The 27,614-nt window shown below is 63.5% G+C and overlaps 5 protein-coding genes across 5 annotated transcripts; all 5 read right to left on the bottom strand.

Annotated features, from left to right (window-relative positions):
- Positions 1-985: 985 nt before the first annotated feature.
- On the bottom strand, positions 986-4,318 carry LOC128809019 (serine/threonine-protein kinase pim-2-like). Its single transcript, XM_053980713.1, has 8 exons — positions 4,144-4,318; positions 3,429-3,878; positions 3,052-3,273; positions 2,849-2,952; positions 2,706-2,756; positions 2,032-2,398; positions 1,495-1,671; positions 986-1,171 (listed from the first exon to the last, which is right to left on the bottom strand). Exons 1-8 carry the CDS (start codon positions 4,316-4,318, stop codon positions 1,068-1,070), a joined length of 1,650 nt encoding a protein of 549 aa, XP_053836688.1. The 3' UTR covers positions 986-1,067.
- Positions 4,319-6,316: 1,998 nt separating this feature from the next.
- On the bottom strand, positions 6,317-9,649 carry LOC128809018 (serine/threonine-protein kinase pim-1-like). The gene is made up of 8 exons (XM_053980711.1): positions 9,475-9,649; positions 8,760-9,209; positions 8,383-8,604; positions 8,180-8,283; positions 8,037-8,087; positions 7,363-7,729; positions 6,826-7,002; positions 6,317-6,502 (listed from the first exon to the last, which is right to left on the bottom strand). Exons 1-8 carry the CDS (start codon positions 9,647-9,649, stop codon positions 6,399-6,401), a joined length of 1,650 nt encoding a protein of 549 aa, XP_053836686.1. The 3' UTR covers positions 6,317-6,398.
- Positions 9,650-11,647: 1,998 nt separating this feature from the next.
- Positions 11,648-14,980, bottom strand: LOC128809017 (serine/threonine-protein kinase pim-2-like). Its single transcript, XM_053980710.1, has 8 exons — positions 14,806-14,980; positions 14,091-14,540; positions 13,714-13,935; positions 13,511-13,614; positions 13,368-13,418; positions 12,694-13,060; positions 12,157-12,333; positions 11,648-11,833 (listed from the first exon to the last, which is right to left on the bottom strand). Exons 1-8 carry the CDS (start codon positions 14,978-14,980, stop codon positions 11,730-11,732), a joined length of 1,650 nt encoding a protein of 549 aa, XP_053836685.1. The 3' UTR covers positions 11,648-11,729.
- A 1,997-nt stretch (positions 14,981-16,977) lies between these two features.
- On the bottom strand, positions 16,978-20,310 carry LOC128809016 (serine/threonine-protein kinase pim-2-like). The gene is made up of 8 exons (XM_053980709.1): positions 20,136-20,310; positions 19,421-19,870; positions 19,044-19,265; positions 18,841-18,944; positions 18,698-18,748; positions 18,024-18,390; positions 17,487-17,663; positions 16,978-17,163 (listed from the first exon to the last, which is right to left on the bottom strand). The coding sequence occupies exons 1-8, from the start codon at positions 20,308-20,310 to the stop codon at positions 17,060-17,062; spliced, it is 1,650 nt and encodes a 549-aa protein (XP_053836684.1). The 3' UTR covers positions 16,978-17,059.
- A 1,997-nt stretch (positions 20,311-22,307) lies between these two features.
- LOC128809015 (serine/threonine-protein kinase pim-2-like) lies at positions 22,308-25,640 on the bottom strand. Its single transcript, XM_053980708.1, has 8 exons — positions 25,466-25,640; positions 24,751-25,200; positions 24,374-24,595; positions 24,171-24,274; positions 24,028-24,078; positions 23,354-23,720; positions 22,817-22,993; positions 22,308-22,493 (listed from the first exon to the last, which is right to left on the bottom strand). The coding sequence occupies exons 1-8, from the start codon at positions 25,638-25,640 to the stop codon at positions 22,390-22,392; spliced, it is 1,650 nt and encodes a 549-aa protein (XP_053836683.1). The 3' UTR covers positions 22,308-22,389.
- Between the last annotated feature and the right edge of the window lie 1,974 nt (positions 25,641-27,614).

Genomic DNA, 27,614 nt, shown 5'->3' with positions numbered 1-27,614 from the left:
ACACCAGCTTTCACCACACCAAATTTCTCCCTACGGTGGCTAGAAGCATCTGTGTATTCTTCTCCTGACCTGGATTCCACGGGGCACACAGCTTCCTTTTGCATCCTCTTGCCCAGAGAAGATGCCTGTCCAGGCAAGCCAGCCTTCTGCCTCGCCTGCTTGGCTTCCCACATTTGGGCATCGCCTGCTCCTGTGGCCTTAGGAGGTGATGTTTCCAAAGCGACCAGCACTGATGGAGCCCAGTACCTTCAAAAACATTTTCCTCGGGGACCTTGCTTAGCAGTTCCCCGAGCAGCCTGAAGTCTGCTCTCCTCGTGCTGCGAGCTGAGGCTTTGCTGGCCCTTTTCCTCTCGTCAGAGCTTTGAGGTTCCATTTATTTGTGGTCGCTGTGGCCAAGACGGCCGCCAATCCCAGCTTGGCCCAGGGCAGGTGGGGCTCAGACGGCGGCCTGGCTCTAGGGGGACTCAGCTGGAGAGTCCTGGGCTGTGGGGGGCTCCTCCCTTACTGGGAGGAGGCTCCCCAGGGAGGAAGAAGGCTCTGGCATGAGCCATGAGGCCTGGTGTGCATTGGCCTGCTGCCAAAGGGAGGGAAAGAAAGAGGAAGAGCTCATCGGGGCTCAACTTGAAATGACGTTCTGCTGCTTCTGATTCTTCTCAGGGCTTTGGAGAGGAGACGTCTCTGTCCCTGAAACCCGCCGAGCCTTGGAATGCACTGTGTGGAATGCAAGTGTGTCACTTCAGGAGATGCCAAGAAGCCCTGCCACTTTGAAAGGGCCGCTGTTGTTTCTTGCCTTGGTTGCATTTCTTGGCTTGGTAAAGCGCCTCCTACCCGCACTACAGCCTGTGCTTGAAGACACAAAAGTACCACCCTGGAGGAAAGGCATGGAAAGCTTGACCAAGACTGAAGGCAGCACTCCGATGTCCCCTTTTCCCAAGAGGTTTCTTTAGCTGAAGTTGCTGACAAGGACCAGACTTGACACGGCGCATTGGATTTGTTGTTTTATTTGTGGGGTCCTCAGTCCTGCGTGGGACTCGGAAAGCGGGTGCTGCAGAGGCTCCGGCAAGGCATCAAAAACGCCTGCCCTGCACCCAAGGGTGGCGCAAGATCTCCTCCAGCTCTGGCCTGTCCTCAGGGTGCTTGGCCAAACACCACTGGATCAGATGTTGGCACTCTGGGGAGAGAAGCCAGAAAGCGCCGGTCACTGACAGAAGTCTCCTGCCCAGCTGCCCCCGTCGCCTGCAGGGCCCGGGCCGCGCCGCGTGTGCTCAGGGCTGCGCCGGCCTCCCGACCGACTCTGCCCTGCGCGGGAGAGCGGCACGGCAGGGCACGGCCGCCTCCTTCGGCCGCCCGTGCCACGCCGAGCCCGTTGGCAGGGGCCGCCTCCTGCGGCCGGCCCTTGAGGGCAGAACGACGTCCCGCGGAGCTGCGCGAGGGCCACGCCGGGCTGCGCGCCGTCATCTGCCAAAGCCCGCCTTCTTGAGGCCGGGTACCAACCTGGAGAGACCTGCTGCCAGAAGAAGAGCTGCCCCAGCACGATGTCATGGTCGTCCCTGAAGGGGAGGCTCCCGCAGACCATGACGTACAGCAGTACGCCCAGGGACCAGACGGTCGCCCCATGGCCGTGGTAGCAGCCAAGGCAGATCCACTCGGGCGGGCTGTACGCGTGCGTTCCTAGGGGAGACAGGCGGCGCTGTCCAGGCGCAGGCTGCTGCCTTCCAGAGCCTGGCGCCAGCCTCCTGGCTGAGGCAGGGGCTGCACCCGCGGCCACAGCTTCCCCCCCAAGGCCACCCCGCGTCCCCCAGCCAGCTGGCCAAAGGCAAGAAACCATTCTGCAAGGCAAAGAAGGCCAGCGGAGCAGCCCAGGCCCTTGTGGGCCTGCTGAGCCCAGGGGCCGGGAGCTGGCTTTTGCCGCCCCCCTCTGTCGGCAGGGCCGGCAGCCGGCTCCTGGAGCACGGCATCTGCCCCGTCCCAGGAGGGAACGGGGCCGTGCAGTGCCTGGCACCGAGAGCAGGGCCCAGGCCATGGGCTCACCGGCAAACCGCGTGAAGACCTGCTCCTGGAGGAAGGTGCCGCAACCGAAGTCGATGAGCTTCAGGTCGCCACTCTCCGGGACCACGAGGAGGTTCTCTGGCTTGATGTCCCGGTGCAGGACGCCGCAGGCGGTGCAGTGCCGCACGGCCTCCAGCACCTGGTAGAAAAGCCAGCGCGCCATCTCCTCGCACAGGAACTCGTGCTCCTGCAGGAACTGCAGGAGATCCTGCGATGCCTCCGGACGCTCCATCACCAGCACAAAGCTGTCAGGCAGCTCAAACCAGTCGAGGAGCTGGATGATGTTGTGGCAGTCAGAGCCCACCTTCTCCATAAGCACGATCTCCATGGGCACGCGGGTGCCGTCGGGCTGTGAGGAGGAGGAAATCAGTGCCCCCAGCAGGCCTGGTGCTGCCCTGAGGCTGCGCTGCGCCCTGCCTGGGATGCCCCAGTGCCCCCTTGCGCAGCCTCCCTGGTGCTTGGGTTTCCTCCCTCCCAGGGGATGCTTGGGGGTGCCCCCTGCCTGGCCCCACCGCTGGCGTTTGGCATGCCCAGGCCCGCGATGCCGCGGCTCCCACGCTGCCCCCGCCATCCGCCGCCTCCCACTCCCAATCGGCGCCCCGGGACTCTCCCTGCCCGCCCCGCACCGCTCTGTCCCGCTGGCCCCGCTCCCTCACCAGCTCGACCCACTGCAGGACGCTCTGCCGGGCCACACGTTTGATGGCCACCTGCAAGCCATCGAGAGAGCAGGGCTGAGCTCCAGCCTTGCCCCTCCCCACCGCTGCCCCTCCTCCCACGCCCGGCCATCGCGGCCACTCACCGGGCTCCCATCGGAGAGGCGGATGCCCGAGAAAACGGTGCCGAAGCCACCGCTGCCCAGCTGCGGGCCCAGCTGGTACAGCTCCTGCAGCTGCTTCTTTTGCCCTGCGGCCAAGAGCGAGCCATCAGCCTTGCGCCCAGGAACCCCCTGCAAGCGCCCGCCAGTGAAGCGGGCCGGGCCACCGCGGGCCGCCTTGCTCTCACCTGCTTCCTGCTGCGCGCCGGGCAGTGGCTGCCGCCCGGCGGCCGACGGGCTGGCGAGCGGCAGAGCTGGGCCAGGGCCGCGCGCACAGGCGGCTGCAGGAGCTCCAGTGCAGCGGGGCAGGGCGGCACCGTCGTCGTCCCCGGCGTCGTGGGCTGGACTCTCCTCTTGACGAGGGCCGGGGCTACAGCCCGAGGCTTCACACAGGGGCGTCCCAGGAGCAGCTGCAAAGCAGACGGGCCTTTTTCAAGCCGTGCCATCAGAGGCACTGGAAACAGCCAGCGACTAGGCTGCTCTCAGGGGCCCTGGCCTGGCCTGGCCTGGCCGTGCCCCTGGAGAGCCCCGGGGGTGCCTCAGACAGCTCCTCAGGAGATCTCACCTGCTATTAGAAAGCCCTTCCTGGCAGTCGAGGGCTCTCTTGGGGCAGCTTCCTGGAGATGGAGGAACCTCCTTGGTGTCTGGAGGCTGGTCTCCACCACCAGGCTCGAGCTGTCGCCAGCTGGCACAACCGGCACAGCGTCCTGGCCGCTGTGGGATGACCACTGCCGGCTCCAGGACGCTTGCTGCTCCGCCAGCTTCTCCTGAGACGGCTCCCCTGCATCGGGCTGGGCTCCCATTTGGACTTCTGGGCTTTCCCCTGCCACGTCAATGGTCAGGATTGGGCCCGTGTTGTTGAAGTCCGCGAGTCCAAGGGAGCTGGGAGACCTGTCCACGGGCTCTGCACCTTCTGCAGGCTGACAGGTCTCACTGAGCCTCTGCGAGGGGTGGAGGCTGTCAGAGATTGCAGAGGCTCCTGGCAGGATGCAGGGGCTCTGACAGCCTGAGGTTCCTGCATGGATGGCGGCTCCCCCCTGCTGTGCCATCCTTGCAGGCCTTGAGGCTCTCCCAGGGATGGAGAATCTTGCTGGGAGCAGCCTCTTGAAGGGATGGAGGCTTCTGCAGGAGCTGGACAAGCCACAGCAGGGCAGGTGGCCTCGCTGCAGCAGCTCCTCCAGTTCTTTCCACAACGCCTGCCACATCCCAGAGTAGAGCGGCACACATGTCCCCTTGCCATCCCAGAGCAGCAGCATCAGTTCCTGCAGCTCCTGGGCCACTGCCACGCAGGGGCCGCAGCTGCAGGGGCTGCCCAGGGGGCTCGCGGGAGCACGTGGCCGCTTGCGAGGAGTCGCCCGAGGCCTGGGGAACCTGGGAGCCGCAAGGGCTCCTCGCGTCCTCCGTGAGCCTCTGGGGCGCTTGCTCCTCTTTGCTGTCCGTGTCTGCCGGCTCCATGGTTGCCGGTGGCCAAAGGCCCACCAGACAGCCACAGCGGCCAGCAGCAGGACAAGCGCAGTCATCAGGATGTCACCGTCACCCATGGCTCCGGCACGTCCCATCGCAACTGCACTGGCAGCTGCAGGCGCTGGTCCGTCTTATATAGCGCCGGCCCGGTGATGTCACAGTGCTGCGGCCAGCACAGCCCTGGGACGTCACAGCCCTGCCTGACGCCAGCGCTCAGCCCCTTTGTGGCATCACAGCCCAGCCCGCCTCAGGGATCAGCAGAACCGGCAAATGGCTGAAGGTGGACATGGCCAGGGAAGGAAGAATGGGAGCTCAGCCTGTTGCAAGGAATCCTTCCCTGGAGCCAGCGGCGCGTCAGGAAGAGTGCTGCTGCCAGCAGCGTCAAGCCCACGGCTCCCAGGATGTTTCAGCGTTACCAGCTGGAAACACCCGTACTCTGTGCCTGAGAAGATCCTCCAGAGACAAAGGGAGCTGAAGTTCCTCTGTTTCTGGGGAGCTCTCCTGAACTGGCTGTCGAGGGCACCAAGAGTTCCTTGTTAGCAGCTCACTGACTTCTGCTGCGCCTCGGCTCTAAATAAATCGGGATTCGCCAAGGAGCGCTCATTGTGCTCCCACTGCTCTGGCTTGGACTGGGATTCGCTTTCTTTCTTCCCAATAGCTGGCACGTGTTGGGTTTGGATGGGAATGCTGTGCATCAAACAGGGGTGGTTTGGTTTCTGCTGAGCAGGGCTTGCCCTCTTCAAGGACTTTGCAGTGTCCCTTGGTACGCCAGTGCAGTGTTTTCCACTGGGAAGGGAGGGATGAGCGTTGAGGACAGAGGCACCTTAAACCAAAGAATGCACCTTAAACAGCTTTGCCGCGTCTCTGTCCTTGTTTGTGAGGTGACCGTCCACATCCTGGAAGGAGACAATGTTGTTTCTACAATGTTGTTTTTTTTTTTTTCCATTAATGTGTTTAAAACCCCTCTTTTTATTGTGCTCCACATTTCTGGCCACCTTCAGCTCCACCACACCAGCTTTCACCACACCAAATTTCTCCCTACGGTGGCTAGAAGCATCTGTGTATTCTTCTCCTGACCTGGATTCCACGGGGCACACAGCTTCCTTTTGCATCCTCTTGCCCAGAGAAGATGCCTGTCCAGGCAAGCCAGCCTTCTGCCTCGCCTGCTTGGCTTCCCACATTTGGGCATCGCCTGCTCCTGTGGCCTTAGGAGGTGATGTTTCCAAAGCGACCAGCACTGATGGAGCCCAGTACCTTCAAAAACATTTTCCTCGGGGACCTTGCTTAGCAGTTCCCCGAGCAGCCTTAGGTCTGCTCTCCTCGTGCTGCGAGCTGAGGCTTTGCTGGCCCTTTTCCTCTCGTCAGAGCTTTGAGGTTCCATTTATTTGTGGTCGCTGTGGCCAAGACGGCCGCCAATCCCAGCTTGGCCCAGGGCAGGTGGGGCTCAGACGGCGGCCTGGCTCTAGGGGGACTCAGCTGGAGAGTCCTGGGCTGTGGGGGGCTCCTCCCTTACTGGGAGGAGGTTCCCCAGGGAGGAAGAAGGCTCTGGCATGAGCCACGAGGCCTGGTGTGCATTGGCCTGCTGCCAAAGGGAGGGAAAGAAAGAGGAAGAGCTCATCGGGGCTCAACTTGAAATGACGTTCTGCTGCTTCTGATTCTTCTCAGGGCTTTGGAGAGGAGACGTCTCTGTCCCTGAAACCCGCCGAGCCTTGGAATGCACACACGGGCCCGTGTGTCACTTCAGGAGATGCCAAGAAGCCCTGCCACTTTGAAAGGGCCGCTGTTGTTTCTTGCCTTGGTTGCATTTCTTGGCTTGGTAAAGCGCCTCCTACCCGCACTACAGCCTGTGCTTGAAGACACAAAAGTACCACCCTGGAGGAAAGGCATGGAAAGCTTGACCAAGACTGAAGGCAGCACTCCGATGTCCCCTTTTCCCAAGAGGTTTCTTTAGCTGAAGTTGCTGACAAGGACCAGACTTGACACAGCGCATTGGATTTGTTGTTTTATTTGTGGGGTCCTCAGTCCTGCGTGGGACTCGGAAAGCGGGTGCTGCAGAGGCTCCGGCAAGGCATCAAAAACGCCTGCCCTGCACCCAAGGGTGGCGCAAGATCTCCTCCAGCTCTGGCCTGTCCTCAGGGTGCTTGGCCAAACACCACTGGATCAGATGTTGGCACTCTGGGGAGAGAAGCCAGAAAGCGCCGGTCACTGACAGAAGTCTCCTGCCCAGCTGCCCCCGTCGCCTGCAGGGCCCGGGCCGCGCCGCGTGTGCTCAGGGCTGCGCCGGCCTCCCGACCGACTCTGCCCTGCGCGGGAGAGCGGCACGGCAGGGCACGGCCGCCTCCTTCGGCCGCCCGTGCCACGCCGAGCCCGTTGGCAGGGGCCGCCTCCTGCGGCCGGCCCTTGAGGGCAGAACGACGTCCCGCGGAGCTGCGCGAGGGCCGCGCCGGGCTGCGCGCCGTCATCTGCCAAAGCCCGCCTTCTTGAGGCCGGGTACCAACCTGGAGAGACCTGCTGCCAGAAGAAGAGCTGCCCCAGCACGATGTCATGGTCGTCCCTGAAGGGGAGGCTCCCGCAGACCATGACGTACAGCAGCACGCCCAGGGACCAGACGGTCGCCCCATGGCCGTGGTAGCAGCCAAGGCAGATCCACTCGGGCGGGCTGTACGCGTGCGTTCCTAGGGGAGACAGGCGGCGCTGTCCAGGCGCAGGCTGCTGCCTTCCAGAGCCTGGCGCCAGCCTCCTGGCTGAGGCAGGGGCTGCACCCGCGGCCACAGCTTCCCCCCCAAGGCCACCCCGCGTCCCCCAGCCAGCTGGCCAAAGGCAAGAAACCATTCTGCAAGGCAAAGAAGGCCAGCGGAGCAGCCCAGGCCCTTGTGGGCCTGCTGAGCCCAGGGGCCGGGAGCTGGCTTTTGCCGCCCCCCTCTGTCGGCAGGGCCGGCAGCCGGCTCCTGGAGCACGGCATCTGCCCCGTCCCAGGAGGGAACGGGGCCGTGCAGTGCCTGGCACCGAGAGCAGGGCCCAGGCCATGGGCTCACCGGCAAACCGCGTGAAGACCTGCTCCTGGAGGAAGGTGCCGCAACCGAAGTCGATGAGCTTCAGGTCGCCACTCTCCGGGACCACGAGGAGGTTCTCTGGCTTGATGTCCCGGTGCAGGACGCCGCAGGCGGTGCAGTGCCGCACGGCCTCCAGCACCTGGTAGAAAAGCCAGCGCGCCATCTCCTCGCACAGGAACTCGTGCTCCTGCAGGAACTGCAGGAGATCCTGCGATGCCTCCGGACGCTCCATCACCAGCACAAAGCTGTCAGGCAGCTCAAACCAGTCGAGGAGCTGGATGATGTTGTGGCAGTCAGAGCCCACCTTCTCCATAAGCACGATCTCCATGGGCACGCGGGTGCCGTCGGGCTGTGAGGAGGAGGAAATCAGTGCCCCCAGCAGGCCTGGTGCTGCCCTGAGGCTGCGCTGCGCCCTGCCTGGGATTCCCCAGTGCCCCCTTGCGCAGCCTCCCTGGTGCTTGGGTTTCCTCCCTCCCAGGGGATGCTTGGGGGTGCCCCCTGCCCGGCCCCACCGCTGGCGTTTGGCATGCCCAGGCCCGCGATGCCGCGGCTCCCACGCTGCCCCCGCCATCCGCCGCCTCCCACTCCCAATCGGCGCCCCGGGACTCTCCCTGCCCGCCCCGCACCGCTCTGTCCCGCTGGCCCCGCTCCCTCACCAGCTCGACCCACTGCAGGACGCTCTGCCGGGCCACACGTTTGATGGCCACCTGCAAGCCATCGAGAGAGCAGGGCTGAGCTCCAGCCTTGCCCCTCCCCACCGCTGCCCCTCCTCCCACGCCCGGCCATCGCGGCCACTCACCGGGCTCCCATCGGAGAGGCGGATGCCCGAGAAAACGGTGCCGAAGCCACCGCTGCCCAGCTGCGGGCCCAGCTGGTACAGCTCCTGCAGCTGCTTCTTTTGCCCTGCGGCCAAGAGCGAGCCATCAGCCTTGCGCCCAGGAACCCCCCGCAAGCGCCCGCCAGTGAAGCGGGCCGGGCCACCGCCGGCCGCCTTGCTCTCACCTGCTTCCTGCTGCGCGCCGGGCAGTGGCTGCCGCCCGGCGGCCGACAGGCCGGCGAGCAGCAGAGCTGGGCCAGGGCCGCGCGCACAGGCGGCTGCAGGAGCTCCAGTGCAGCGGGGCAGGGCGGCACCGTCGTCGTCCCCGGCGTCGTGGGCTGGACTCTCCTCTTGACGAGGGCCGGGGCTACAGCCCGAGGCTTCACACAGGGGCGTCCCAGGAGCAGCTGCAAAGCAGACGGGCCTTTTTCAAGCCGTGCCATCAGAGGCACTGGAAACAGCCAGCGACTAGGCTGCTCTCAGGGGCCCTGGCCTGGCCTGGCCTGGCCGTGCCCCTGGAGAGCCCCGGGGGTGCCTCAGACAGCTCCTCAGGAGATCTCACCTGCTATTAGAAAGCCCTTCCTGGCAGTCGAGGGCTCTCTTGGGGCAGCTTCCTGGAGATGGAGGAACCTCCTTGGTGTCTGGAGGCTGGTCTCCACCACCAGGCTCGAGCTGTCGCCAGCTGGCACAACCGGCACAGCGTCCTGGCCGCTGTGGGATGACCACTGCCGGCTCCAGGACGCTTGCTGCTCCGCCAGCTTCTCCTGAGACGGCTCCCCTGCATCGGGCTGGGCTCCCATTTGGACTTCTGGGCTTTCCCCTGCCACGTCAATGGTCAGGATTGGGCCCGTGTTGTTGAAGTCCGCGAGTCCAAGGGAGCTGGGAGACCTGTCCACGGGCTCTGCACCTTCTGCAGGCTGACAGGTCTCACTGAGCCTCTGCGAGGGGTGGAGGCTGTCAGAGATTGCAGAGGCTCCTGGCAGGATGCAGGGGCTCTGACAGCCTGAGGTTCCTGCATGGATGGCGGCTCCCCCCTGCTGTGCCATCCTTGCAGGCCTTGAGGCTCTCCCAGGGATGGAGAATCTTGCTGGGAGCAGCCTCTTGAAGGGATGGAGGCTTCTGCAGGAGCTGGACAAGCCACAGCAGGGCAGGTGGCCTCGCTGCAGCAGCTCCTCCAGTTCTTTCCACAACGCCTGCCACATCCCAGAGTAGAGCGGCACACATGTCCCCTTGCCATCCCAGAGCAGCAGCATCAGTTCCTGCAGCTCCTGGGCCACTGCCACGCAGGGGCCGCAGCTGCAGGGGCTGCCCAGGGGGCTCGCGGGAGCACGTGGCCGCTTGCGAGGAGTCGCCCGAGGCCTGGGGAACCTGGGAGCCGCAAGGGCTCCTCGCGTCCTCCGTGAGCCTCTGGGGCGCTTGCTCCTCTTTGCTGTCCGTGTCTGCCGGCTCCATGGTTGCCGGTGGCCAAAGGCCCACCAGACAGCCACAGCGGCCAGCAGCAGGACAAGCGCAGTCATCAGGATGTCACCGTCACCCATGGCTCCGGCACGTCCCATCGCAACTGCACTGGCAGCTGCAGGCGCTGGTCCGTCTTATATAGCGCCGGCCCGGTGATGTCACAGTGCTGCGGCCAGCACAGCCCTGGGACGTCACAGCCCTGCCTGACGCCAGCGCTCAGCCCCTTTGTGGCATCACAGCCCAGCCCGCCTCAGGGATCAGCAGAACCGGCAAATGGCTGAAGGTGGACATGGCCAGGGAAGGAAGAATGGGAGCTCAGCCTGTTGCAAGGAATCCTTCCCTGGAGCCAGCGGCGCGTCAGGAAGAGTGCTGCTGCCAGCAGCGTCAAGCCCACGGCTCCCAGGATGTTTCAGCGTTACCAGCTGGAAACACCCGTACTCTGTGCCTGAGAAGATCCTCCAGAGACAAAGGGAGCTGAAGTTCCTCTGTTTCTGGGGAGCTCTCCTGAACTGGCTGTCGAGGGCACCAAGAGTTCCTTGTTAGCAGCTCACTGACTTCTGCTGCGCCTCGGCTCTAAATAAATCGGGATTCGCCAAGGAGCGCTCATTGTGCTCCCACTGCTCTGGCTTGGACTGGGATTCGCTTTCTTTCTTCCCAATAGCTGGCACGTGTTGGGTTTGGATGGGAATGCTGTGCATCAAACAGGGGTGGTTTGGTTTCTGCTGAGCAGGGCTTGCCCTCTTCAAGGACTTTGCAGTGTCCCTTGGTACGCCAGTGCAGTGTTTTCCACTGGGAAGGGAGGGATGAGCGTTGAGGACAGAGGCACCTTAAACCAAAGAATGCACCTTAAACAGCTTTGCCGCGTCTCTGTCCTTGTTTGTGAGGTGACCGTCCACATCCTGGAAGGAGACAATGTTGTTTCTACAATGTTGTTTTTTTTTTTTTCCATTAATGTGTTTAAAACCCCTCTTTTTATTGTGCTCCACATTTCTGGCCACCTTCAGCTCCACCACACCAGCTTTCACCACACCAAATTTCTCCCTACGGTGGCTAGAAGCATCTGTGTATTCTTCTCCTGACCTGGATTCCACGGGGCACACAGCTTCCTTTTGCATCCTCTTGCCCAGAGAAGATGCCTGTCCAGGCAAGCCAGCCTTCTGCCTCGCCTGCTTGGCTTCCCACATTTGGGCATCGCCTGCTCCTGTGGCCTTAGGAGGTGATGTTTCCAAAGCGACCAGCACTGATGGAGCCCAGTACCTTCAAAAACATTTTCCTCGGGGACCTTGCTTAGCAGTTCCCCGAGCAGCCTGAAGTCTGCTCTCCTCGTGCTGCGAGCTGAGGCTTTGCTGGCCCTTTTCCTCTCGTCAGAGCTTTGAGGTTCCATTTATTTGTGGTCGCTGTGGCCAAGACGGCCGCCAATCCCAGCTTGGCCCAGGGCAGGTGGGGCTCAGACGGCGGCCTGGCTCTAGGGGGACTCAGCTGGAGAGTCCTGGGCTGTGGGGGGCTCCTCCCTTACTGGGAGGAGGTTCCCCAGGGAGGAAGAAGGCTCTGGCATGAGCCACGAGGCCTGGTGTGCATTGGCCTGCTGCCAAAGGGAGGGAAAGAAAGAGGAAGAGCTCATCGGGGCTCAACTTGAAATGACGTTCTGCTGCTTCTGATTCTTCTCAGGGCTTTGGAGAGGAGACGTCTCTGTCCCTGAAACCCGCCGAGCCTTGGAATGCACACACGGGCCCGTGTGTCACTTCAGGAGATGCCAAGAAGCCCTGCCACTTTGAAAGGGCCGCTGTTGTTTCTTGCCTTGGTTGCATTTCTTGGCTTGGTAAAGCGCCTCCTACCCGCACTACAGCCTGTGCTTGAAGACACAAAAGTACCACCCTGGAGGAAAGGCATGGAAAGCTTGACCAAGACTGAAGGCAGCACTCCGATGTCCCCTTTTCCCAAGAGGTTTCTTTAGCTGAAGTTGCTGACAAGGACCAGACTTGACACAGCGCATTGGATTTGTTGTTTTATTTGTGGGGTCCTCAGTCCTGCGTGGGACTCGGAAAGCGGGTGCTGCAGAGGCTCCGGCAAGGCATCAAAAACGCCTGCCCTGCACCCAAGGGTGGCGCAAGATCTCCTCCAGCTCTGGCCTGTCCTCAGGGTGCTTGGCCAAACACCACTGGATCAGATGTTGGCACTCTGGGGAGAGAAGCCAGAAAGCGCCGGTCACTGACAGAAGTCTCCTGCCCAGCTGCCCCCGTCGCCTGCAGGGCCCGGGCCGCGCCGCGTGTGCTCAGGGCTGCGCCGGCCTCCCGACCGACTCTGCCCTGCGCGGGAGAGCGGCACGGCAGGGCACGGCCGCCTCCTTCGGCCGCCCGTGCCACGCCGAGCCCGTTGGCAGGGGCCGCCTCCTGCGGCCGGCCCTTGAGGGCAGAACGACGTCCCGCGGAGCTGCGCGAGGGCCACGCCGGGCTGCGCGCCGTCATCTGCCAAAGCCCGCCTTCTTGAGGCCAGGTACCAACCTGGAGAGACCTGCTGCCAGAAGAAGAGCTGCCCCAGCACGATGTCATGGTCGTCCCTGAAGGGGAGGCTCCCGCAGACCATGACGTACAGCAGCACGCCCAGGGACCAGACGGTCGCCCCATGGCCGTGGTAGCAGCCAAGGCAGATCCACTCGGGCGGGCTGTACGCGTGCGTTCCTAGGGGAGACAGGCGGCGCTGTCCAGGCGCAGGCTGCTGCCTTCCAGAGCCTGGCGCCAGCCTCCTGGCTGAGGCAGGGGCTGCACCCGCGGCCACAGCTTCCCCCCCAAGGCCACCCCGCGTCCCCCAGCCAGCTGGCCAAAGGCAAGAAACCATTCTGCAAGGCAAAGAAGGCCAGCGGAGCAGCCCAGGCCCTTGTGGGCCTGCTGAGCCCAGGGGCCGGGAGCTGGCTTTTGCCGCCCCCCTCTGTCGGCAGGGCCGGCAGCCGGCTCCTGGAGCACGGCATCTGCCCCGTCCCAGGAGGGAACGGGGCCGTGCAGTGCCTGGCACCGAGAGCAGGGCCCAGGCCATGGGCTCACCGGCAAACCGCGTGAAGACCTGCTCCTGGAGGAAGGTGCCGCAACCGAAGTCGATGAGCTTCAGGTCGCCACTCTCCGGGACCACGAGGAGGTTCTCTGGCTTGATGTCCCGGTGCAGGACGCCGCAGGCGGTGCAGTGCCGCACGGCCTCCAGCACCTGGTAGAAAAGCCAGCGCGCCATCTCCTCGCACAGGAACTCGTGCTCCTGCAGGAACTGCAGGAGATCCTGCGATGCCTCCGGACGCTCCATCACCAGCACAAAGCTGTCAGGCAGCTCAAACCAGTCGAGGAGCTGGATGATGTTGTGGCAGTCAGAGCCCACCTTCTCCATAAGCACGATCTCCATGGGCACGCGGGTGCCGTCGGGCTGTGAGGAGGAGGAAATCAGTGCCCCCAGCAGGCCTGGTGCTGCCCTGAGGCTGCGCTGCGCCCTGCCTGGGATGCCCCAGTGCCCCCTTGCGCAGCCTCCCTGGTGCTTGGGTTTCCTCCCTCCCAGGGGATGCTTGGGGGTGCCCCCTGCCCGGCCCCACCGCTGGCGTTTGGCATGCCCAGGCCCGCGATGCCGCGGCTCCCACGCTGCCCCCGCCATCCGCCGCCTCCCACTCCCAATCGGCGCCCCGGGACTCTCCCTGCCCGCCCCGCACCGCTCTGTCCCGCTGGCCCCGCTCCCTCACCAGCTCGACCCACTGCAGGACGCTCTGCCGGGCCACACGTTTGATGGCCACCTGCAAGCCATCGAGAGAGCAGGGCTGAGCTCCAGCCTTGCCCCTCCCCACCGCTGCCCCTCCTCCCACGCCCGGCCATCGCGGCCACTCACCGGGCTCCCATCGGAGAGGCGGATGCCCGAGAAAACGGTGCCGAAGCCACCGCTGCCCAGCTGCGGGCCCAGCTGGTACAGCTCCTGCAGCTGCTTCTTTTGCCCTGCGGCCAAGAGCGAGCCATCAGCCTTGCGCCCAGGAACCCCCCGCAAGCGCCCGCCAGTGAAGCGGGCCGGGCCACCGCCGGCCGCCTTGCTCTCACCTGCTTCCTGCTGCGCGCCGGGCAGTGGCTGCCGCCCGGCGGCCGACGGGCCGGCGAGCGGCAGAGCTGGGCCAGGGCCACGCGCACAGGCGGCTGCAGGAGCTCCAGTGCAGCGGGGCAGGGCGGCACCGTCGTCGTCCCCGGCGTCGTGGGCTGGACTCTCCTCTTGACGAGGGCCGGGGCTACAGCCCGAGGCTTCACACAGGGGCGTCCCAGGAGCAGCTGCAAAGCAGACGGGCCTTTTTCAAGCCGTGCCATCAGAGGCACTGGAAACAGCCAGCGACTAGGCTGCTCTCAGGGGCCCTGGCCTGGCCTGGCCTGGCCGTGCCCCTGGAGAGCCCCGGGGGTGCCTCAGACAGCTCCTCAGGAGATCTCACCTGCTATTAGAAAGCCCTTCCTGGCAGTCGAGGGCTCTCTTGGGGCAGCTTCCTGGAGATGGAGGAACCTCCTTGGTGTCTGGAGGCTGGTCTCCACCACCAGGCTCGAGCTGTCGCCAGCTGGCACAACCGGCACAGCGTCCTGGCCGCTGTGGGATGACCACTGCCGGCTCCAGGACGCTTGCTGCTCCGCCAGCTTCTCCTGAGACGGCTCCCCTGCATCGGGCTGGGCTCCCATTTGGACTTCTGGGCTTTCCCCTGCCACGTCAATGGTCAGGATTGGGCCCGTGTTGTTGAAGTCCGCGAGTCCAAGGGAGCTGGGAGACCTGTCCACGGGCTCTGCACCTTCTGCAGGCTGACAGGTCTCACTGAGCCTCTGCGAGGGGTGGAGGCTGTCAGAGATTGCAGAGGCTCCTGGCAGGATGCAGGGGCTCTGACAGCCTGAGGTTCCTGCATGGATGGCGGCTCCCCCCTGCTGTGCCATCCTTGCAGGCCTTGAGGCTCTCCCAGGGATGGAGAATCTTGCTGGGAGCAGCCTCTTGAAGGGATGGAGGCTTCTGCAGGAGCTGGACAAGCCACAGCAGGGCAGGTGGCCTCGCTGCAGCAGCTCCTCCAGTTCTTTCCACAACGCCTGCCACATCCCAGAGTAGAGCGGCACACATGTCCCCTTGCCATCCCAGAGCAGCAGCATCAGTTCCTGCAGCTCCTGGGCCACTGCCACGCAGGGGCCGCAGCTGCAGGGGCTGCCCAGGGGGCTCGCGGGAGCACGTGGCCGCTTGCGAGGAGTCGCCCGAGGCCTGGGGAACCTGGGAGCCGCAAGGGCTCCTCGCGTCCTCCGTGAGCCTCTGGGGCGCTTGCTCCTCTTTGCTCTCCGTGTCTGCCGGCTCCATGGTTGCCGGTGGCCAAAGGCCCACCAGACAGCCACAGCGGCCAGCAGCAGGACAAGCGCAGTCATCAGGATGTCACCGTCACCCATGGCTCCGGCACGTCCCATCGCAACTGCACTGGCAGCTGCAGGCGCTGGTCCGTCTTATATAGCGCCGGCCCGGTGATGTCACAGTGCTGCGGCCAGCACAGCCCTGGGACGTCACAGCCCTGCCTGACGCCAGCGCTCAGCCCCTTTGTGGCATCACAGCCCAGCCCGCCTCAGGGATCAGCAGAACCGGCAAATGGCTGAAGGTGGACATGGCCAGGGAAGGAAGAATGGGAGCTCAGCCTGTTGCAAGGAATCCTTCCCTGGAGCCAGCGGCGCGTCAGGAAGAGTGCTGCTGCCAGCAGCGTCAAGCCCACGGCTCCCAGGATGTTTCAGCGTTACCAGCTGGAAACACCCGTACTCTGTGCCTGAGAAGATCCTCCAGAGACAAAGGGAGCTGAAGTTCCTCTGTTTCTGGGGAGCTCTCCTGAACTGGCTGTCGAGGGCACCAAGAGTTCCTTGTTAGCAGCTCACTGACTTCTGCTGCGCCTCTGCTCTAAATAAATCGGGATTCGCCAAGGAGCGCTCATTGTGCTCCCACTGCTCTGGCTTGGACTGGGATTCGCTTTCTTTCTTCCCAATAGCTGGCACGTGTTGGGTTTGGATGGGAATGCTGTGCATCAAACAGGGGTGGTTTGGTTTCTGCTGAGCAGGGCTTGCCCTCTTCAAGGACTTTGCAGTGTCCCTTGGTACGCCAGTGCAGTGTTTTCCACTGGGAAGGGAGGGATGAGCGTTGAGGACAGAGGCACCTTAAACCAAAGAATGCACCTTAAACAGCTTTGCCGCATCTCTGTCCTTGTTTGTGAGGTGACCGTCCACATCCTGGAAGGAGACAATGTTGTTTCTACAATGTTGTTTTTTTTTTTTCCATTAATGTGTTTAAAACCCCTCTTTTTATTGTGCTCCACATTTCTGGCCACCTTCAGCTCCACCACACCAGCTTTCACCACACCAAATTTCTCCCTACGGTGGCTAGAAGCATCTGTGTATTCTTCTCCTGACCTGGATTCCACGGGGCACACAGCTTCCTTTTGCATCCTCTTGCCCAGAGAAGATGCCTGTCCAGGCAAGCCAGCCTTCTGCCTCGCCTGCTTGGCTTCCCACATTTGGGCATCGCCTGCTCCTGTGGCCTTAGGAGGTGATGTTTCCAAAGCGACCAGCACTGATGGAGCCCAGTACCTTCAAAAACATTTTCCTCGGGGACCTTGCTTAGCAGTTCCCCGAGCAGCCTGAAGTCTGCTCTCCTCGTGCTGCGAGCTGAGGCTTTGCTGGCCCTTTTCCTCTCGTCAGAGCTTTGAGGTTCCATTTATTTGTGGTCGCTGTGGCCAAGACGGCCGCCAATCCCAGCTTGGCCCAGGGCAGGTGGGGCTCAGACGGCGGCCTGGCTCTAGGGGGACTCAGCTGGAGAGTCCTGGGCTGTGGGGGGCTCCTCCCTTACTGGGAGGAGGTTCCCCAGGGAGGAAGAAGGCTCTGGCATGAGCCACGAGGCCTGGTGTGCATTGGCCTGCTGCCAAAGGGAGGGAAAGAAAGAGGAAGAGCTCATCGGGGCTCAACTTGAAATGACGTTCTGCTGCTTCTGATTCTTCTCAGGGCTTTGGAGAGGAGACGTCTCTGTCCCTGAAACCCGCCGAGCCTTGGAATGCACACACGGGCCCGTGTGTCACTTCAGGAGATGCCAAGAAGCCCTGCCACTTTGAAAGGGCCGCTGTTGTTTCTTGCCTTGGTTGCATTTCTTGGCTTGGTAAAGCGCCTCCTACCCGCACTACAGCCTGTGCTTGAAGACACAAAAGTACCACCCTGGAGGAAAGGCATGGAAAGCTTGACCAAGACTGAAGGCAGCACTCCGATGTCCCCTTTTCCCAAGAGGTTTCTTTAGCTGAAGTTGCTGACAAGGACCAGACTTGACACGGCGCATTGGATTTGTTGTTTTATTTGTGGGGTCCTCAGTCCTGCGTGGGACTCGGAAAGCGGGTGCTGCAGAGGCTCCGGCAAGGCATCAAAAACGCCTGCCCTGCACCCAAGGGTGGCGCAAGATCTCCTCCAGCTCTGGCCTGTCCTCAGGGTGCTTGGCCAAACACCACTGGATCAGATGTTGGCACTCTGGGGAGAGAAGCCAGAAAGCGCCGGTCACTGACAGAAGTCTCCTGCCCAGCTGCCCCCGTCGCCTGCAGGGCCCGGGCCGCGCCGCGTGTGCTCAGGGCTGCGCCGGCCTCCCGACCGACTCTGCCCTGCGCGGGAGAGCGGCACGGCAGGGCACGGCCGCCTCCTTCGGCCGCCCGTGCCACGCCGAGCCCGTTGGCAGGGGCCGCCTCCTGCGGCCGGCCCTTGAGGGCAGAACGACGTCCCGCGGAGCTGCGCGAGGGCCACGCCGGGCTGCGCGCCGTCATCTGCCAAAGCCCGCCTTCTTGAGGCCAGGTACCAACCTGGAGAGACCTGCTGCCAGAAGAAGAGCTGCCCCAGCACGATGTCATGGTCGTCCCTGAAGGGGAGGCTCCCGCAGACCATGACGTACAGCAGCACGCCCAGGGACCAGACGGTCGCCCCATGGCCGTGGTAGCAGCCAAGGCAGATCCACTCGGGCGGGCTGTACGCGTGCGTTCCTAGGGGAGACAGGCGGCGCTGTCCAGGCGCAGGCTGCTGCCTTCCAGAGCCTGGCGCCAGCCTCCTGGCTGAGGCAGGGGCTGCACCCGCGGCCACAGCTTCCCCCCCAAGGCCACCCCGCGTCCCCCAGCCAGCTGGCCAAAGGCAAGAAACCATTCTGCAAGGCAAAGAAGGCCAGCGGAGCAGCCCAGGCCCTTGTGGGCCTGCTGAGCCCAGGGGCCGGGAGCTGGCTTTTGCCGCCCCCCTCTGTCGGCAGGGCCGGCAGCCGGCTCCTGGAGCACGGCATCTGCCCCGTCCCAGGAGGGAACGGGGCCGTGCAGTGCCTGGCACCGAGAGCAGGGCCCAGGCCATGGGCTCACCGGCAAACCGCGTGAAGACCTGCTCCTGGAGGAAGGTGCCGCAACCGAAGTCGATGAGCTTCAGGTCGCCACTCTCCGGGACCACGAGGAGGTTCTCTGGCTTGATGTCCCGGTGCAGGACGCCGCAGGCGGTGCAGTGCCGCACGGCCTCCAGCACCTGGTAGAAAAGCCAGCGCGCCATCTCCTCGCACAGGAACTCGTGCTCCTGCAGGAACTGCAGGAGATCCTGCGATGCCTCCGGACGCTCCATCACCAGCACAAAGCTGTCAGGCAGCTCAAACCAGTCGAGGAGCTGGATGATGTTGTGGCAGTCAGAGCCCACCTTCTCCATAAGCACGATCTCCATGGGCACGCGGGTGCCGTCGGGCTGTGAGGAGGAGGAAATCAGTGCCCCCAGCAGGCCTGGTGCTGCCCTGAGGCTGCGCCGCGCCCTGCCTGGGATGCCCCAGTGCCCCCTTGCGCAGCCTCCCTGGTGCTTGGGTTTCCTCCCTCCCAGGGGATGCTTGGGGGTGCCCCCTGCCCGGCCCCACCGCTGGCGTTTGGCATGCCCAGGCCCGCGATGCCGCGGCTCCCACGCTGCCCCCGCCATCCGCCGCCTCCCACTCCCAATCGGCGCCCCGGGACTCTCCCTGCCCGCCCCGCACCGCTCTGTCCCGCTGGCCCCGCTCCCTCACCAGCTCGACCCACTGCAGGACGCTCTGCCGGGCCACACGTTTGATGGCCACCTGCAAGCCATCGAGAGAGCAGGGCTGAGCTCCAGCCTTGCCCCTCCCCACCGCTGCCCCTCCTCCCACGCCCGGCCATCGCGGCCACTCACCGGGCTCCCATCGGAGAGGCGGATGCCCGAGAAAACGGTGCCGAAGCCACCGCTGCCCAGCTGCGGGCCCAGCTGGTACAGCTCCTGCAGCTGCTTCTTTTGCCCTGCGGCCAAGAGCGAGCCATCAGCCTTGCGCCCAGGAACCCCCCGCAAGCGCCCGCCAGTGAAGCGGGCCGGGCCACCGCCGGCCGCCTTGCTCTCACCTGCTTCCTGCTGCGCGCCGGGCAGTGGCTGCCGCCCGGCGGCCGACGGGCCGGCGAGCGGCAGAGCTGGGCCAGGGCCACGCGCACAGGCGGCTGCAGGAGCTCCAGTGCAGCGGGGCAGGGCGGCACCGTCGTCGTCCCCGGCGTCGTGGGCTGGACTCTCCTCTTGACGAGGGCCGGGGCTACAGCCCGAGGCTTCACACAGGGGCGTCCCAGGAGCAGCTGCAAAGCAGACGGGCCTTTTTCAAGCCGTGCCATCAGAGGCACTGGAAACAGCCAGCGACTAGGCTGCTCTCAGGGGCCCTGGCCTGGCCTGGCCTGGCCGTGCCCCTGGAGAGCCCCGGGGGTGCCTCAGACAGCTCCTCAGGAGATCTCACCTGCTATTAGAAAGCCCTTCCTGGCAGTCGAGGGCTCTCTTGGGGCAGCTTCCTGGAGATGGAGGAACCTCCTTGGTGTCTGGAGGCTGGTCTCCACCACCAGGCTCGAGCTGTCGCCAGCTGGCACAACCGGCACAGCGTCCTGGCCGCTGTGGGATGACCACTGCCGGCTCCAGGACGCTTGCTGCTCCGCCAGCTTCTCCTGAGACGGCTCCCCTGCATCGGGCTGGGCTCCCATTTGGACTTCTGGGCTTTCCCCTGCCACGTCAATGGTCAGGATTGGGCCCGTGTTGTTGAAGTCCGCGAGTCCAAGGGAGCTGGGAGACCTGTCCACGGGCTCTGCACCTTCTGCAGGCTGACAGGTCTCACTGAGCCTCTGCGAGGGGTGGAGGCTGTCAGAGATTGCAGAGGCTCCTGGCAGGATGCAGGGGCTCTGACAGCCTGAGGTTCCTGCATGGATGGCGGCTCCCCCCTGCTGTGCCATCCTTGCAGGCCTTGAGGCTCTCCCAGGGATGGAGAATCTTGCTGGGAGCAGCCTCTTGAAGGGATGGAGGCTTCTGCAGGAGCTGGACAAGCCACAGCAGGGCAGGTGGCCTCGCTGCAGCAGCTCCTCCAGTTCTTTCCACAACGCCTGCCACATCCCAGAGTAGAGCGGCACACATGTCCCCTTGCCATCCCAGAGCAGCAGCATCAGTTCCTGCAGCTCCTGGGCCACTGCCACGCAGGGGCCGCAGCTGCAGGGGCTGCCCAGGGGGCTCGCGGGAGCACGTGGCCGCTTGCGAGGAGTCGCCCGAGGCCTGGGGAACCTGGGAGCCGCAAGGGCTCCTCGCGTCCTCCGTGAGCCTCTGGGGCGCTTGCTCCTCTTTGCTGTCCGTGTCTGCCGGCTCCATGGTTGCCGGTGGCCAAAGGCCCACCAGACAGCCACAGCGGCCAGCAGCAGGACAAGCGCAGTCATCAGGATGTCACCGTCACCCATGGCTCCGGCACGTCCCATCGCAACTGCACTGGCAGCTGCAGGCGCTGGTCCGTCTTATATAGCGCCGGCCCGGTGATGTCACAGTGCTGCGGCCAGCACAGCCCTGGGACGTCACAGCCCTGCCTGACGCCAGCGCTCAGCCCCTTTGTGGCATCACAGCCCAGCCCGCCTCAGGGATCAGCAGAACCGGCAAATGGCTGAAGGTGGACATGGCCAGGGAAGGAAGAATGGGAGCTCAGCCTGTTGCAAGGAATCCTTCCCTGGAGCCAGCGGCGCGTCAGGAAGAGTGCTGCTGCCAGCAGCGTCAAGCCCACGGCTCCCAGGATGTTTCAGCGTTACCAGCTGGAAACACCCGTACTCTGTGCCTGAGAAGATCCTCCAGAGACAAAGGGAGCTGAAGTTCCTCTGTTTCTGGGGAGCTCTCCTGAACTGGCTGTCGAGGGCACCAAGAGTTCCTTGTTAGCAGCTCACTGACTTCTGCTGCGCCTCTGCTCTAAATAAATCGGGATTCGCCAAGGAGCGCTCATTGTGCTCCCACTGCTCTGGCTTGGACTGGGATTCGCTTTCTTTCTTCCCAATAGCTGGCACGTGTTGGGTTTGGATGGGAATGCTGTGCATCAAACAGGGGTGGTTTGGTTTCTGCTGAGCAGGGCTTGCCCTCTTCAAGGACTTTGCAGTGTCCCTTGGTACGCCAGTGCAGTGTTTTCCACTGGGAAGGGAGGGATGAGCGTTGAGGACAGAGGCACCTTAAACCAAAGAATGCACCTTAAACAGCTTTGCCGCATCTCTGTCCTTGTTTGTGAGGTGACCGTCCACATCCTGGAAGGAGACAATGTTGTTTCTACAATGTTGTTTTTTTTTTTTCCATTAATGTGTTTAAAACCCCTCTTTTTATTGTGCTCCACATTTCTGGCCACCTTCAGCTCCACCACACCAGCTTTCACCACACCAAATTTCTCCCTACGGTGGCTAGAAGCATCTGTGTATTCTTCTCCTGACCTGGATTCCACGGGGCACACAGCTTCCTTTTGCATCCTCTTGCCCAGAGAAGATGCCTGTCCAGGCAAGCCAGCCTTCTGCCTCGCCTGCTTGGCTTCCCACATTTGGGCATCGCCTGCTCCTGTGGCCTTAGGAGGTGATGTTTCCAAAGCGACCAGCACTGATGGAGCCCAGTACCTTCAAAAACATTTTCCTCGGGGACCTTGCTTAGCAGTTCCCCGAGCAGCCTGAAGTCTGCTCTCCTCGTGCTGCGAGCTGAGGCTTTGCTGGCCCTTTTCCTCTCGTCAGAGCTTTGAGGTTCCATTTATTTGTGGTCGCTGTGGCCAAGACGGCCGCCAATCCCAGCTTGGCCCAGGGCAGGTGGGGCTCAGACGGCGGCCTGGCTCTAGGGGGACTCAGCTGGAGAGTCCTGGGCTGTGGGGGGCTCCTCCCTTACTGGGAGGAGGTTCCCCAGGGAGGAAGAAGGCTCTGGCATGAGCCACGAGGCCTGGTGTGCATTGGCCTGCTGCCAAAGGGAGGGAAAGAAAGAGGAAGAGCTCATCGGGGCTCAACTTGAAATGACGTTCTGCTGCTTCTGATTCTTCTCAGGGCTTTGGAGAGGAGACGTCTCTGTCCCTGAAACCCGCCGAGCCTTGGAATGCACACACGGGCCCGTGTGTCACTTCAGGAGATGCCAAGAAGCCCTGCCACTTTGAAAGGGCCGCTGTTGTTTCTTGCCTTGGTTGCATTTCTTGGCTTGGTAAAGCGCCTCCTACCCGCACTACAGCCTGTGCTTGAAGACACAAAAGTACCACCCTGGAGGAAAGGCATGGAAAGCTTGACCAAGACTGAAGGCAGCACTCCGATGTCCCCTTTTCCCAAGAGGTTTCTTTAGCTGAAGTTGCTGACAAGGACCAGACTTGACACAGCGCATTGGATTTGTTGTTTTATTTGTGGGGTCCTCAGTCCTGCGTGGGACTCGGAAAGCGGGTGCTGCAGAGGCTCCGGCAAGGCATCAAAAACGCCTGCCCTGCACCCAAGGGTGGCGCAAGATCTCCTCCAGCTCTGGCCTGTCCTCAGGGTGCTTGGCCAAACACCACTGGATCAGATGTTGGCACTCTGGGGAGAGAAGCCAGAAAGCGCCGGTCACTGACAGAAGTCTCCTGCCCAGCTGCCCCCGTCGCCTGCAGGGCCCGGGCCGCGCCGCGTGTGCTCAGGGCTGCGCCGGCCTCCCGACCGACTCTGCCCTGCGCGGGAGAGCGGCACGGCAGGGCACGGCCGCCTCCTTCGGCCGCCCGTGCCACGCCGAGCCCGTTGGCAGGGGCCGCCTCCTGCGGCCGGCCCTTGAGGGCAGAACGACGTCCCGCGGAGCTGCGCGAGGGCCACGCCGGGCTGCGCGCCGTCATCTGCCAAAGCCCGCCTTCTTGAGGCCGGGTACCAACCTGGAGAGACCTGCTGCCAGAAGAAGAGCTGCCCCAGCACGATGTCATGGTCGTCCCTGAAGGGGAGGCTCCCGCAGACCATGACGTACAGCAGTACGCCCAGGGACCAGACGGTCGCCCCATGGCCGTGGTAGCAGCCAAGGCAGATCCACTCGGGCGGGCTGTACGCGTGCGTTCCTAGGGGAGACAGGCGGCGCTGTCCAGGCGCAGGCTGCTGCCTTCCAGAGCCTGGCGCCAGCCTCCTGGCTGAGGCAGGGGCTGCACCCGCGGCCACAGCTTCCCCCCCAAGGCCACCCCGCGTCCCCCAGCCAGCTGGCCAAAGGCAAGAAACCATTCTGCAAGGCAAAGAAGGCCAGCGGAGCAGCCCAGGCCCTTGTGGGCCTGCTGAGCCCAGGGGCCGGGAGCTGGCTTTTGCCGCCCCCCTCTGTCGGCAGGGCCGGCAGCCGGCTCCTGGAGCACGGCATCTGCCCCGTCCCAGGAGGGAACGGGGCCGTGCAGTGCCTGGCACCGAGAGCAGGGCCCAGGCCATGGGCTCACCGGCAAACCGCGTGAAGACCTGCTCCTGGAGGAAGGTGCCGCAACCGAAGTCGATGAGCTTCAGGTCGCCACTCTCCGGGACCACGAGGAGGTTCTCTGGCTTGATGTCCCGGTGCAGGACGCCGCAGGCGGTGCAGTGCCGCACGGCCTCCAGCACCTGGTAGAAAAGCCAGCGCGCCATCTCCTCGCACAGGAACTCGTGCTCCTGCAGGAACTGCAGGAGATCCTGCGATGCCTCCGGACGCTCCATCACCAGCACAAAGCTGTCAGGCAGCTCAAACCAGTCGAGGAGCTGGATGATGTTGTGGCAGTCAGAGCCCACCTTCTCCATAAGCACGATCTCCATGGGCACGCGGGTGCCGTCGGGCTGTGAGGAGGAGGAAATCAGTGCCCCCAGCAGGCCTGGTGCTGCCCTGAGGCTGCGCCGCGCCCTGCCTGGGATGCCCCAGTGCCCCCTTGCGCAGCCTCCCTGGTGCTTGGGTTTCCTCCCTCCCAGGGGATGCTTGGGGGTGCCCCCTGCCCGGCCCCACCGCTGGCGTTTGGCATGCCCAGGCCCGCGATGCCGTGGCTCCCACGCTGCCCCCGCCATCCGCCGCCTCCCACTCCCAATCGGCGCCCCGGGACTCTCCCTGCCCGCCCCGCACCGCTCTGTCCCGCTGGCCCCGCTCCCTCACCAGCTCGACCCACTGCAGGACGCTCTGCCGGGCCACACGTTTGATGGCCACCTGCAAGCCATCGAGAGAGCAGGGCTGAGCTCCAGCCTTGCCCCTCCCCACCGCTGCCCCTCCTCCCACGCCCGGCCATCGCGGCCACTCACCGGGCTCCCATCGGAGAGGCGGATGCCCGAGAAAACGGTGCCGAAGCCACCGCTGCCCAGCTGCGGGCCCAGCTGGTACAGCTCCTGCAGCTGCTTCTTTTGCCCTGCGGCCAAGAGCGAGCCATCAGCCTTGCGCCCAGGAACCCCCCGCAAGCGCCCGCCAGTGAAGCGGGCCGGGCCACCGCCGGCCGCCTTGCTCTCACCTGCTTCCTGCTGCGCGCCGGGCAGTGGCTGCCGCCCGGCGGCCGACGGGCCGGCGAGCGGCAGAGCTGGGCCAGGGCCGCGCGCACAGGCGGCTGCAGGAGCTCCAGTGCAGCGGGGCAGGGCGGCACCGTCGTCGTCCCCGGCGTCGTGGGCTGGACTCTCCTCTTGACGAGGGCCGGGGCTACAGCCCGAGGCTTCACACAGGGGCGTCCCAGGAGCAGCTGCAAAGCAGACGGGCCTTTTTCAAGCCGTGCCATCAGAGGCACTGGAAACAGCCAGCGACTAGGCTGCTCTCAGGGGCCCTGGCCTGGCCTGGCCTGGCCGTGCCCCTGGAGAGCCCCGGGGGTGCCTCAGACAGCTCCTCAGGAGATCTCACCTGCTATTAGAAAGCCCTTCCTGGCAGTCGAGGGCTCTCTTGGGGCAGCTTCCTGGAGATGGAGGAACCTCCTTGGTGTCTGGAGGCTGGTCTCCACCACCAGGCTCGAGCTGTCGCCAGCTGGCACAACCGGCACAGCGTCCTGGCCGCTGTGGGATGACCACTGCCGGCTCCAGGACGCTTGCTGCTCCGCCAGCTTCTCCTGAGACGGCTCCCCTGCATCGGGCTGGGCTCCCATTTGGACTTCTGGGCTTTCCCCTGCCACGTCAATGGTCAGGATTGGGCCCGTGTTGTTGAAGTCCGCGAGTCCAAGGGAGCTGGGAGACCTGTCCACGGGCTCTGCACCTTCTGCAGGCTGACAGGTCTCACTGAGCCTCTGCGAGGGGTGGAGGCTGTCAGAGATTGCAGAGGCTCCTGGCAGGATGCAGGGGCTCTGACAGCCTGAGGTTCCTGCATGGATGGCGGCTCCCCCCTGCTGTGCCATCCTTGCAGGCCTTGAGGCTCTCCCAGGGATGGAGAATCTTGCTGGGAGCAGCCTCTTGAAGGGATGGAGGCTTCTGCAGGAGCTGGACAAGCCACAGCAGGGCAGGTGGCCTCGCTGCAGCAGCTCCTCCAGTTCTTTCCACAACGCCTGCCACATCCCAGAGTAGAGCGGCACACATGTCCCCTTGCCATCCCAGAGCAGCAGCATCAGTTCCTGCAGCTCCTGGGCCACTGCCACGCAGGGGCCGCAGCTGCAGGGGCTGCCCAGGGGGCTCGCGGGAGCACGTGGCCGCTTGCGAGGAGTCGCCCGAGGCCTGGGGAACCTGGGAGCCGCAAGGGCTCCTCGCGTCCTCCGTGAGCCTCTGGGGCGCTTGCTCCTCTTTGCTCTCCGTGTCTGCCGGCTCCATGGTTGCCGGTGGCCAAAGGCCCACCAGACAGCCACAGCGGCCAGCAGCAGGACAAGCGCAGTCATCAGGATGTCACCGTCACCCATGGCTCCGGCACGTCCCATCGCAACTGCACTGGCAGCTGCAGGCGCTGGTCCGTCTTATATAGCGCCGGCCCGGTGATGTCACAGTGCTGCGGCCAGCACAGCCCTGGGACGTCACAGCCCTGCCTGACGCCAGCGCTCAGCCCCTTTGTGGCATCACAGCCCAGCCCGCCTCAGGGATCAGCAGAACCGGCAAATGGCTGAAGGTGGACATGGCCAGGGAAGGAAGAATGGGAGCTCAGCCTGTTGCAAGGAATCCTTCCCTGGAGCCAGCGGCGCGTCAGGAAGAGTGCTGCTGCCAGCAGCGTCAAGCCCACGGCTCCCAGGATGTTTCAGCGTTACCAGCTGGAAACACCCGTACTCTGTGCCTGAGAAGATCCTCCAGAGACAAAGGGAGCTGAAGTTCCTCTGTTTCTGGGGAGCTCTCCTGAACTGGCTGTCGAGGGCACCAAGAGTTCCTTGTTAGCAGCTCACTGACTTCTGCTGCGCCTCTGCTCTAAATAAATCGGGATTCGCCAAGGAGCGCTCATTGTGCTCCCACTGCTCTGGCTTGGACTGGGATTCGCTTTCTTTCTTCCCAATAGCTGGCACGTGTTGGGTTTGGATGGGAATGCTGTGCATCAAACAGGGGTGGTTTGGTTTCTGCTGAGCAGGGCTTGCCCTCTTCAAGGACTTTGCAGTGTCCCTTGGTACGCCAGTGCAGTGTTTTCCACTGGGAAGGGAGGGATGAGCGTTGAGGACAGAGGCACCTTAAACCAAAGAATGCACCTTAAACAGCTTTGCCGCATCTCTGTCCTTGTTTGTGAGGTGACCGTCCACATCCTGGAAGGAGACAATGTTGTTTCTACAATGTTGTTTTTTTTTTTTCCATTAATGTGTTTAAAACCCCTCTTTTTATTGTGCTCCACATTTCTGGCCACCTTCAGCTCCACCACACCAGCTTTCACCACACCAAATTTCTCCCTACGGTGGCTAGAAGCATCTGTGTATTCTTCTCCTGACCTGGATTCCACGGGGCACACAGCTTCCTTTTGCATCCTCTTGCCCAGAGAAGATGCCTGTCCAGGCAAGCCAGCCTTCTGCCTCGCCTGCTTGGCTTCCCACATTTGGGCATCGCCTGCTCCTGTGGCCTTAGGAGGTGATGTTTCCAAAGCGACCAGCACTGATGGAGCCCAGTACCTTCAAAAACATTTTCCTCGGGGACCTTGCTTAGCAGTTCCCCGAGCAGCCTGAAGTCTGCTCTCCTCGTGCTGCGAGCTGAGGCTTTGCTGGCCCTTTTCCTCTCGTCAGAGCTTTGAGGTTCCATTTATTTGTGGTCGCTGTGGCCAAGACGGCCGCCAATCCCAGCTTGGCCCAGGGCAGGTGGGGCTCAGACGGCGGCCTGGCTCTAGGGGGACTCAGCTGGAGAGTCCTGGGCTGTGGGGGGCTCCTCCCTTACTGGGAGGAGGTTCCCCAGGGAGGAAGAAGGCTCTGGCATGAGCCACGAGGCCTGGTGTGCATTGGCCTGCTGCCAAAGGGAGGGAAAGAAAGAGGAAGAGCTCATCGGGGCTCAACTTGAAATGACGTTCTGCTGCTTCTGATTCTTCTCAGGGCTTTGGAGAGGAGACGTCTCTGTCCCTGAAACCCGCCGAGCCTTGGAATGCACACACGGGCCCGTGTGTCACTTCAGGAGATGCCAAGAAGCCCTGCCACTTTGAAAGGGCCGCTGTTGTTTCTTGCCTTGGTTGCATTTCTTGGCTTGGTAAAGCGCCTCCTACCCGCACTACAGCCTGTGCTTGAAGACACAAAAGTACCACCCTGGAGGAAAGGCATGGAAAGCTTGACCAAGACTGAAGGCAGCACTCCGATGTCCCCTTTTCCCAAGAGGTTTCTTTAGCTGAAGTTGCTGACA

Source organism: Vidua macroura, chromosome 6 (assembly GCF_024509145.1).
Source record: "Vidua macroura isolate BioBank_ID:100142 chromosome 6, ASM2450914v1, whole genome shotgun sequence".
Lineage (NCBI taxonomy): Eukaryota > Metazoa > Chordata > Aves > Passeriformes > Viduidae > Vidua > Vidua macroura.
The sequence above is the reverse complement of the archived record's forward strand: the minus strand, read 5'-3'. Positions and strand labels throughout refer to the sequence as shown.

Excerpts from the sequence above, each read along its gene's own strand:
- LOC128809019 (XM_053980713.1), bottom strand. The coding sequence starts at position 4,318 with ATGGAGCCGGCAGACACGGACAGCAAAGAGGAGCAAGCGCCCCAGAGG. Across the intron at positions 3,879-4,143 it reads GCTGCGGCCCCTGCGTGGCA|GAACCTCAGGCTGTCAGAGC; the intron begins GTGGCCCAGGAG and ends CCATCCATGCAG. Across the intron at positions 2,399-2,705 it reads TCCTGCAGTGGGTCGAGCTG|CCCGACGGCACCCGCGTGCC; the intron begins GTGAGGGAGCGG and ends TCCTCCTCACAG.
- LOC128809018 (XM_053980711.1), bottom strand. The coding sequence starts at position 9,649 with ATGGAGCCGGCAGACACGGACAGCAAAGAGGAGCAAGCGCCCCAGAGG. Across the intron at positions 7,730-8,036 it reads TCCTGCAGTGGGTCGAGCTG|CCCGACGGCACCCGCGTGCC; the intron begins GTGAGGGAGCGG and ends TCCTCCTCACAG. Across the intron at positions 6,503-6,825 it reads CTGGCAGCAGGTCTCTCCAG|AGTGCCAACATCTGATCCAG; the intron begins GTTGGTACCCGG and ends TTCTCTCCCCAG.
- LOC128809017 (XM_053980710.1), bottom strand. The coding sequence starts at position 14,980 with ATGGAGCCGGCAGACACGGAGAGCAAAGAGGAGCAAGCGCCCCAGAGG. Across the intron at positions 13,615-13,713 it reads CGGCGCGCAGCAGGAAGCAG|GGCAAAAGAAGCAGCTGCAG; the intron begins GTGAGAGCAAGG and ends TCTTGGCCGCAG. Across the intron at positions 13,061-13,367 it reads TCCTGCAGTGGGTCGAGCTG|CCCGACGGCACCCGCGTGCC; the intron begins GTGAGGGAGCGG and ends TCCTCCTCACAG.
- LOC128809016 (XM_053980709.1), bottom strand. The coding sequence starts at position 20,310 with ATGGAGCCGGCAGACACGGACAGCAAAGAGGAGCAAGCGCCCCAGAGG. Across the intron at positions 19,266-19,420 it reads GAAGGGCTTTCTAATAGCAG|CTGCTCCTGGGACGCCCCTG; the intron begins GTGAGATCTCCT and ends TCTGCTTTGCAG. Across the intron at positions 17,664-18,023 it reads GGTCTTCACGCGGTTTGCCG|GAACGCACGCGTACAGCCCG; the intron begins GTGAGCCCATGG and ends TGTCTCCCCTAG.
- LOC128809015 (XM_053980708.1), bottom strand. The coding sequence starts at position 25,640 with ATGGAGCCGGCAGACACGGAGAGCAAAGAGGAGCAAGCGCCCCAGAGG. Across the intron at positions 24,596-24,750 it reads GAAGGGCTTTCTAATAGCAG|CTGCTCCTGGGACGCCCCTG; the intron begins GTGAGATCTCCT and ends TCTGCTTTGCAG. Across the intron at positions 23,721-24,027 it reads TCCTGCAGTGGGTCGAGCTG|CCCGACGGCACCCGCGTGCC; the intron begins GTGAGGGAGCGG and ends TCCTCCTCACAG.